Source organism: Polistes dominula, unplaced genomic scaffold, assembly GCF_049000335.1.
Source record: "Polistes dominula isolate Pdom_NZ unplaced genomic scaffold, Pdom_raw_medaka contig_20, whole genome shotgun sequence".
In the NCBI taxonomy this organism is placed as follows: domain Eukaryota; kingdom Metazoa; phylum Arthropoda; class Insecta; order Hymenoptera; family Vespidae; genus Polistes; species Polistes dominula.
The window spans coordinates 2,606,790-2,617,380 of NW_028301147.1; the positions used below are offsets into that span (position 1 = coordinate 2,606,790).

General features: G+C 32.7%; 1 protein-coding gene across 1 annotated transcript; it reads right to left on the reverse strand.

The window, feature by feature from the left end:
* Positions 1 to 5,540: 5,540 nt before the first annotated feature.
* Positions 5,541 to 9,425, reverse strand: LOC149030898 (cilia-and flagella-associated protein 96). Its single transcript, XM_089177197.1, has 4 exons — positions 9,350 to 9,425; positions 9,064 to 9,248; positions 8,441 to 8,756; positions 5,541 to 5,923 (listed from the first exon to the last, which is right to left on the reverse strand). Exons 1-4 carry the CDS (start codon positions 9,423 to 9,425, stop codon positions 5,541 to 5,543), a joined length of 960 nt encoding a protein of 319 aa, XP_089033323.1.
* Between the last annotated feature and the right edge of the window lie 1,166 nt (positions 9,426 to 10,591).

The window sequence follows — 10,591 nt, forward strand, 5'->3', positions numbered from 1 at the left end:
TTATATGATCGATCACATTAAATTCCAATAATTTGTTTCAATCTGTCAGAACAATTTATTGATTTCCAATGAAGAAGTATTATAAAAAGGGGGAGTTTGAAATTATTTTTTCGACACAAAAATATTCTCTTCTTTTAAAAATTACGACAGATATTATATAGTGTGACCTAGGTTATTAAAAAAAAATGTTACTTTAGTTTATCTATACGTTTCATCGTTTTTTTTTCTGAATATCTCTTGAAATTTCACAAAAAAGAATCCTTACGGCGATGCATTAAAAATATTATAATATATGAATGCAATATCTGATAAAGATGTAATGTAAATGAATCCTTTTATATAAACATAAAGAAAAAGGGGAAAAAAAGGAAAGAAAAATAAAAGGGAAAAGATTAAAGATAAACTTTTAAGCTGATATTATCGGATTTTCCTTTCTTCGCGAGGTACGAGCTTACGGGTGAGCTTTATGGCGCAAGTAAACGGTGTTTTTCAGTACTGACTTTTACCTACGAAGAAAAGTAGCTCGATAACGATCTCTCTCTCTCTCTCTCTCTCTCTCTTTTTCTCTTTTTCTTTCTCTCTGAGTTTCTCTCGTGTCGCAACGATCTCGTCACTCCGTTACATAATGAATTTTGCATCTTCCGTTCGTAGAGATCGCTTAATTATCTTCTCAATTGTACTCGTCGAACAATGCCATGCGACAATAGCACACGGAATCGTTTTCATAATTGAAAGCAACCAAGGATGCCTACCTTCATCTGGATTTTCTACGTTTTCGTCCTTTAAGAATAGGCCGAGAACGACGATTTTGAGGTTATGGAACGAACGATTGTATTCTCACTTACATGTTCTGTCTCTTTCTTTCTTTATTATAAGAAAATTATTCAACGTTAATGATCTAACTAAAAAATATTTGTCAATATAAATCTAAGTACTTAATTACAATTATTTTTCTACTCATTAATTACTTGTTATTTTTTTTATATTACATTTTTGCTGTTATATTTTGTACGTAATTGTTTTTTTTTATAGTTCGATAAACGTTTCGACGTTAGATTTTGTTATATGGTCTATCGAATAATTTAAAAAAGAAAAAAAGAAAAAAACCTCTCATTATTTAATCAATAAACGCTTCGAAAGTCTTCATTGCCGATAAGAGAAAGTTCGTTGTCGAAAAGCGTCGTATCTTTTTTTTTTCCTCTTCGTCAAATTTTAATGAAGAGTGTGTTCCATTTGCTAACTTGTTCTCACACCGATCTGTACGAGTACAACTCTATTTTCAGATTAGTACAAGCAGTAAAATAAACGAGAGTGTAAGAAAAAAGAAGACAAATATAAAAGGAGAGAGAAAATGAAAGAAAAATTGTTAAGTGTCATATTGGAAAAACACTTGTACTGTGAAAATTAGTTGAAAATTAAAGAAGAAAAAAAAATAACAAATGTAAAATCGTTTACGTCAAGTGTAAAATGTTAAAAAGAAAAAAATAAACTATTCAATAATAATTAATTGCCATGATAAAAAATTATTAACATATTTCTATTCATTTATCCAAACCAAATAACTCGAAACACTTTGCATTTCCTTTACTCACAAATAAGAATTCAATTTATTTTCATAATCGAAGATCTATTGAATACAATTTTAATAAAAAGAAAACGAAAGATATTTTATTCTCACAATATATATTTAATAATATAATATAGAAATCACATTTACAATTCAAAATGATGAATATATTAAGATTGGTGGGGTTTAGGGTGGAGGTGGGGTAAAACACATTTTAATAATAGTATCGAAACTCGCAAAATCTTGTAGTATTCGGGGTAACAGCAGTCACGTCTCGTTCTTGAAGTAGGTAGAGGCAAGGGAAATTAATCAGACACGAGCGAGTGTTAGCGACACACTTCTCCTCTTCCTTGTTTTGTATGTGTAATCATTAGTTACTAGAGAACATTGACTTCGGAAATTCTTGACATTATTATTCTTAAGAAGACTTCGTTGAGGATTTCGATACTGAACTAACTAACTAACTAACATAATACCCTGTATACTGTAACAAGTGATTAAACATTTATAATAGAAACAACTAAGAAAACAACTGATGTTAGATAAAAACTGAAAATATCAAATAGAAAATAAATAAATGAGAGAGATCTTTTCTAATCGTGTAATAAATAGAATAGTATTTCGAAGAAGAGTATCGATTGTAAAGGATTAAAAGACACAGGATACCGCGGTCTTGGTGTAATTACCTGGCATCGAGGTTCCTGTAAAAATGTTCGTTTCTTCGATCGAAAACCATTGAACACTTTCCAAGCATTCGAAGCTTTCGTTCGTTCGTTCGTTCGTTACGAAACTATAGAACGTTCTTCTCTTTTTCTTTTTCTTTCTTGCTTCCTTTCTCTCATTTTACTCTTGTATATCTCACCCAATACTATCTCGAAGCAGACGAATCGAATTAAGTCTCTAGGACCGTTCTAGCTTTAACGAGCAGTAGATTTGCTCGACACGTTCATCGATTCGCTTTCCAACTACCAATAGTTTCTTCCACATACAACGTAGTAGTATTACACAGGAATTTCGTGTAACAATGATAAACCACACTCTTGTAACTTCTTCTTCATCTTTTTCTTCTTTTTCTTCTTCTTCTTCGTTGACACCACCTCTCTCTCTCTCTCTCTCTCTCTTTCTTTTCCACGAGAGTACGTAGGTAAACAAGTAGCTTTATTCTGTCGCGTAAATATACCAAAGTAGAAATGGAATCGCATCAGACAGGATTGTTTAGTGTGAGAGATGATCGGTGTTTTGTCAGCTTTCAACGAAACCTGAACGTTCTCTTTTTACTATTCTTTTTCTTTAGTTTTTCTTTTCAAATGTCCTTCAACTAACTACACGATCCTGCCATTTAATTCGATTAACGTTTAAATGCTCAATTAGACAGACATCAATTAGTTTTATTCTATTTTACGTTGTACAGACATTTAAGAAAGTAATCATTTAATTGTTTTTCTTTTAGTTATAATTTGTTAACATATCATTATATTGTTAATAATTTTTATTTCATTGATTTACTAAAATAATATATAAAATAAAAATATAATTAATTTGAAATAATTGATGATTGATAAAATCGTTCCTATTGCAGATAAATACAATTTGTAGTAGCAATAAAACGTTTGAAAAATTGTTGAAAATATATTTCTCAAGAATCGACATCGCATATTTTGAGATTCTCTTTTATTCCTTTATCAAATTTTTTGTCTTTCTCTTCTTTCTTTACCATTTCTTTACTATTTTCACCACAGTCATAGCCTTTCAAATGCATACAGTACTGTTCGCCACAGTCATCTATATAGTGCAAACATCTAAGTTCCAATATGTGTATGTGTGAGTGTTTGTGTGTGTACACGTGGAGTTGCCTTAGATCTTGTGCCGTAGAACTCTGGATAACGTGTTGTGTATTGGAAAGGTATCGCGATGCTTGGAATGTTTAATACCGGCGCAACGACACGCCATAGTGGAGAAATGGTCGGCTTCAGCTACGGAATAAATCTCGTGAGAATCGTGCCGATCTTCTTTTTCTACTCTTTTCACCTTCTTTTCTTCCCTTTTTAAACTTCCTTTTTCGCACCATTTCCAAGAGATCCAATACGATCATTGAAGAATATTTTCTTTGGTAAGCACGAACTTATTGATGTGAAACATTTATTGCTCTTTTACGACCAACTTTGAGCTCTTACATCTCTCTCTCTATCTCTCTCTCTCTCTCTCTCTCTCTCTCTCTCTCTCTTGTTTTCCCCCTCTTTTTCTATCTTTATCACTCTTAACGAAAATCTTTATAAAAAAAAAAACACACAATTTTAGAGCTTGTAATATTACGTTTATCCTTAAATTCTCTGACACGTGGTAGAAAATAGTTCTTTAATTTAATTTTATTATTATTTTTCAATTACCTTAACTTCAACCATATACTCATCGAACGATCTGGTCATTGAAAGAAGCTTAATATTTGATGTTTCATCAAAGCTGATTAAAAAGACAATTGTAAAAAGTTTAATAATAATTGAATAATACAAGATTTATAAATGCATAAGTATCTTCTGATCAAATACTTAAGCTTCGTAGGTTAAGTACGTTCTATGCAATGTTGGAAAGATGCCGTTGAATACTCTTTGTTTGCTATGAACGTTTAATTGCGATTCAGAGAAGGAAGGTAGTAGTCAGTTGTCTATAGATTTAGTGACGGAGAACGTTCGTTAGAATTTCATTAGGAGTCGTAAGTTTGGAGCCGATTACATTTGAAAGAGCCCCGGTCAGTTCGAAAGGGTACCCTAGCACTTTCTGTCATTGTGTTTGCCAATGGTACCGGCCAGTTACGTGACTGAGAAAATGTAACCTTCTAAGTCCCTCATTCGTTCATTTTATCAGAACATAGTAGAAAAGTTTCATTTACTGATCATCTATATACTTCTTAAACAAACATCATTGAAAACTGATACCTCGTGAAAAATCACAATCTTTCATATATCGATTTCTTTTCATTTCTTTAAAAAAAGAAAATATATTCTTATCGTTACTGAATCATTTTTAATACTGTAAATGTACTTTGGTGAATATACAGAGTTGTTATACTTTTGAAAATTACATAGAAAGTCTGTTCTATTCGTATCTAAATAAAGTCACTAAAGAGGATTCAATATTGAAAGGAACTGAAACGAAGAAGCAGCAGAACATAGACGAGAAAGGAGTTAGGATATCCGTTTACGTTCGCATTGACTCGAATTACTTTTTCTTGTAAAAATATACGTGGAAAACAGAAGGAAAGACGACATTTACGATCTCACGATACATTTATTCTTCCTATACATATATACGTATCTGTTGTACAATAAAAATCCCCCCCAAAAAAAGGTATTATAAAATAACAACGATGTTGTAAATCGAGAAACTAATGTTTTTCGAAGAGTTAAAAGTTCAATCTATCTACAATGAAATGTCAAAGACGATGACAACGTAAAAATAATGTATAGGTTATTCGAAACGAGTGTGAATTACACACAAGGAGGATTTAAAGAGTCAAATCGACGATAGAATACAATTTGTTTCGTGCGAAAGTTTTTAACGTAGGAATAGTCAGAGAGTCATCCATTAGCAAAGTTCGCGATAGCAGGTGGAGATCGAGAGTACACGAACGTTTAATTGGACCCTGTACAAAATGCTCTTGGGTATATCGTACGAGTGGAGGAGATACACAACGAGCCTCGCTTCGATCGGCTTAAAAATGTATCGATGCATCTCTACCCAATCGTTTGGAGCTTAATACCGAAATAAAAGAGAGAGAAGAGTATGTAGTCAAAAAAATAAACAAACAAACTAACAAACAAACAAACAGAACGCAACGCATCCGCCCACATGTAAATACACAAATACACGAAAAAATATGAAACTGAAAGATAAAAAAAAAAAAGGTAAATGTAAGAGAGAGAGAGAGAGAGAGAGAGAGAGAGAGAGAGAGAGAGTAAAAAATAAATTTATCCAGTCAAAGAGGGTAGACACGTTCGCTATACTCTTGATAATTTTTGGCATTGCAGGATACAGCTGTGACCTGATTGATGATACTTTTGGTATATTTTGTTCGTAGATCGGGTCCACCAGCGATCAATGGTGGTCCAGTTATGTGAACTCTTGGGATTTTGAGATCGTACGGTTCGCTCGAATAAGAGGGGAACTTGCTGAAGCAACCATCGTGATTTCCACCGGGTGACTTAGGGAATGGAACATAAATAGGTCCAATGGCTAGGATCTTCGGTTGAATTTCCTTTGGACGCACGTACGTCGGTCCAGGTCTTTCATCGAAATAAGGGTTAGGTGGAAAATGATCGAGAGGACTGCTCGTTGACACGAAACTCGGCCGGGTTTTCTCTATGGAATATGAAACGTCCAAGAGTTAATGAATACCAATGTGTAATTTTCACTTAAAATTTGTATTTATGCATGTGTTCTCTCTCTTTCTCTCTCTCTCTCTCTCTCTCTCTCTCTCTATCTCTACCACCCATACACTCTCATTCGACAGCAATGAAAACACAGTGAAAGAGGAAAACGTGAAGCTTAATTAGCTTTTGGCTTACTAACTATTCCATGGTACAACGAAGCTACGAATTTTCTCTTAGAGAATATAACTTCGTATAAATTATATACTTTGTTTTTCTCCAACCGGTCATTGTACTTTTTATCTCTCTTTCACTCTTATTAATGTAATATTAAATTCTTAAAGCTTTATGATAGTTAAACGTAATCAAAAAGAGGTTAGTATTATGAAAATTAAACGAAAATAATTTCACTAAAAATGTTAAAACCGTTTTAAAATGATTGTCATTAGACTAGGTAAAAAAATTATATGAAGGAGTATAAACTTTTTGAATACAAACGGTAGTGTATAAAATATATATTTCTTTCCTTCTTTTTTCTTTTTGTTTGGCTAGTATCGTAGAAAAGAGGACTAAGAGTATAACTAATGCCAATGACTTTTCGAAGAATTCAAATATGTATTACCTACTTCATGAGGTGGAAACTTTAAGTGGTCATAAAGCATGGTATTAAGCGTCTCACCACAGACTATGAGAATTACATCTAACACCGGCCAGTGTTGAGACCATTATTTCGCATTAACTACAAGTTCCCTCTTTCTCTCTCTCTCTCTCTCTCTCTCTCCTCCTCCTCCTCCTCCTCCTCCTCCTCTCTCTATTTCTCTTCTCACAGTTTCTCTGACTTTCCTCAAAACTTTGCATTCCTCGCTTCTCGCCGAAATAACATCGTTCGCGGCTTACTGCTATAATCCTTATCTCGTTTAGTGAAACACTTAAAAAATCGTTACGTTAACTTTCAAGGTAGTCGTCTAACTTCCACGCTTACTCGAATGAAGATCAGTTAAAACAAATGTGAGCTTGTAAGGTAACACGTTTGGAAGAAAAATATCTTTATCCGAAATGTTTCTTATGAAATGAAAAAAATCACACACACACACAAACATATACTTAGACAGATAGGAATAAAAGTAATATATATATATATGGAGAAGAAAATGTTCAAAGCAAATTTACCTTTTTCCTCTTTCACGTCCCGAAACGCGCGTATAACGCATATGCGGCAAGATAAAAAGAAAAACAGTAGATAAAGAAGAGATAGGGGAGAGAAAGAGAGAGAGAGAGAAAAAGGGAGCTTGACACATGGGACTTGAAAGAAAGAAAAAAAATATAGAAAAAGGGGAGTGTGGATGGGGTAAAAAAAAAAAAATATAAAAAAGAGAAAGAAGAAAGAAGAAGAAGAAGAAATTAAAACGCGAAGGGTAACACAAAAGAAGAAAAGTAGATCGTATGGATCAAGATGAAAAGCGTGACTTGGTACCAGCAGTAGCAGCAGCAGCAGCAGTAGCTGTAGCGACTAAAGAAAAAAAAAATAAAATAAAAAAAAAATAAAAGAATAGCCAAAAACGATCTTAACTACGCGGTGGTACGCGTGCTCGCTTTGCGACGAGCACTTTGTCAACGTGGAAGATAAAGCACCGGATGGGAAGATCTCTTTTAAAAAAGTACGCTCGTTCCTCGCTCGCGACTTATTTATTTACGTTCACAAGAGAGGAAGAAAGTGAGGGACGACAAAAAAAAAAAAAAAGAAAAGAAACGAATAAAAAAATAAATAAAAGTAATGAACACATATATGTATATGTATGTATGTATGAATGTATGCACAGTTAAAATAATATAATGGAAGACCTTAAAAAAAAAAAAAAAAAAAAATCAGGATCTACAGAAGAAAAATAAAAACTTAGGTGAGAAAGGTCTACACCAGGTTGAATGTTAACCACCATCCTCCAATATTTATTTTAATCTTTTAACAAGAAGCAAAAGTAAATTGTTGTTTCTTTTTAAAGATTTTTCGTTAATCCACTGCTATCATGTCTACTTTATCTCATTCTCAATCTCTTTAATACAACTAATACGATTCATAGTATTACTCATTTCCATTTTTCATCATCTTCTTCTTCTTTTCTTTTTTTCTTTTTTACTCAGCTTTTCTACTTTGAAAGAGATTGAAATTTGTTTTCTTTTTTTTTTTTTTTTTTTTTTTTAATTCCTTACATCAGATACCTCATTTTATTTTAGCAGCCTCGATAGGAGAGGATTTTAGGTTTGTACTATTCATTTCGACCGCACTCAAGCTCTTTCACGTTTAATGAACGTAATCTGGTAAGCGACGCGTCGCAGCATGACCTAATTACACTACCTAAAGGGCCCAACACACGTTCAACACATAGGACGGTTATGTCGTCGACACGAAAAAAAAAAAAAAAGAAAAAAAAAAGCTGTAAATTCAGAGCTCGTGTTTTCTTCTCATCTTTTTTTTTCTATCTCTCTCTCTCACACACACTCTCTATCATACCTTCCCTTTTCCTTCTCTTATCCTTCCTTTTCTCAGGATCGTAGGGTTCGTGCGAATAAGTGGGATAAGGGCTAAAGCAAATATCCGCATATCCCGGACCACCGAGTTTCCCAGGTTTTATCTTGAAATTCGGTGGCTCTCCTCTATCCGGTTCTCCTCTTTTTCTTTTTCTCTTTGGTTCCGGTTTTAATTCAGGACTGAGGTAAGTTGGCTTGCCGAAACAGCCATACGAATCACCAGGAGTCGAATGTTTTTTCGAGGGTGACGGTGGTAGCAAGGGTGGACCTTTTACTATCTTGATTTTCTTCTTTTTAATCTGTCGATATTTTATTGATATTTATATCATTTTAAACGTCATTACTTTTTTTTAAATATATGTGGTATTTAGATAAATATGTAAAATAAAAAAATAAATTCGACATATTTGATAAATCGTGCTAGGTAATTTAAAAAAAAACATCCGATCAATCTTATTTTTTATTCTTTATCAATACCACGCGGATTTGGAATAATTTAATTTTAATTTAAATTTCAAGGTAATTGCAATATAATAATAAATATAAAAATCACATGGGACTCTGAAATACGTGGAATTATAATTAAATTTTTATTAAAATTTATACCCCAGATAATATTGGTTGCCATGATTTGGGAAGTGCCTCGCCAACGAAAATTCGTTTGAATTCTTTTTCAAAAAGTTTAAGGGGTGGACCTGGGAACAACTGTCGACCTTTTACAACATTTTGTCGTATTTCAGCTGGTGGACTGTAGGGATCGTATGGTCCGTTTGGGATATCGTCGAAGAAACCTCAAGCAATGGAAAAACGGGGAAAGAAATTAAAATTGCAAAGAGTATTTCGATCGTTCTTCGAACTTCAAGGTATTGTAGTCGTGTGAAATATTCATTACCGATTCGATCAAGATCCGGTTTCCCGTATCTTCGGCCCAATTGAGTTACCTCTTCGAACCGTCGCCTCCTGCTCATCCTATTCCGTTCATGTGGTAGACATTTTGACGTGTATTATGTCATCCATTATCACCTGTTTAACTTTGAGGTTAAGTCGAACGATTTTCTATCGATCTTTTTAGAAAAAATAAAAAAATAAAAATATAAATTGAAACTTCTTAATCTCGCTCGTATATATTTTATCATAGGGTGAATAATATTTAATTTATTTATATTTATATTGATGTTCAATTATTAAGATAATAATCTTAAAAAAAATATCAAAATTATTCTTTATAAAATATAGCACAACAAATATGATTTTTTATAAAAGTTCAATGAAAATTTGAAGAACATGAAGTGAGTAATCTTAAATGTTATTAATATTGTCAATATAAAATTTTTAATTTATATATTTTAGAATATCAAAACAAATTACAAATAAATATTAATACTTTTGTTTTTATTAATAATAATCTAAGAATTGAAATATATATATTTTGAAATATGTAGTAATTAAAAAAAAAAATAAATAAAAAAATATAAAACAAATGTTTATCGTTTTGAGAAACATTTATTTTAGAGTTCTTGAACAGGAATGATCCTCTGGCCGTGAAACAAGATCGGCTGAGAAAATCCAGGATGATCCCGTTTCATCGGTCGCCATACTACAATAACTGTCTTTTCCTGTCTTTGAGGTAAAATTATATCCCTCAATAAAAGTCCGACTAAGTCGATTCTCCTAAGAATAAAACGTTATTCGGTACGCCGTCATCGCCATTCGAGTTTTCCTCTTATTCTTAATGATCCAAATTAGCAATAAAATCTGTCGTGCGTAATGGAAGGACATTAATCTAACTCCTAGAATCTTTTTTCTTTCTTTTTTTTTTTTTTTTTTTTTTTTATTTTTCTTTCGAGAAAACAGGAGAAAAAGAGAAGAAGAAGAAAAAGAAGAAAAGGGAGAGTCTTGATCGTCGTGCTTTGTTTTCCCCATCAACGCTTATCTCGGAGATTGATACTACTCATAGGTATTATAAGCAATATACTACAGACAATGAGAAGAAAGATGATAATAAAATATCGAAAGGGTCAAGTTGACAGTTTTAAATCATGCGAATGAAAATCATTTGTCAGTCGGATGAATGGATAAACCAAGGATGGAATAGGACGCATGATTTACCCCATAAAATGGTGAAGTATCTTTT

Excerpts from the sequence above, each read along its gene's own strand:
- LOC149030898 (XM_089177197.1), bottom strand. The coding sequence starts at position 9,425 with ATGAGCAGGAGGCGACGGTTCGAAGAGGTAACTCAATTGGGCCGAAGA. Across the intron at positions 9,249-9,349 it reads ACCGGATCTTGATCGAATCG|GTTTCTTCGACGATATCCCA; the intron begins GTAATGAATATT and ends CCATTGCTTGAG. Across the intron at positions 5,924-8,440 it reads TAAGAGAAGGAAAAGGGAAG|AGAAAACCCGGCCGAGTTTC; the intron begins GTATGATAGAGA and ends CATATTCCATAG.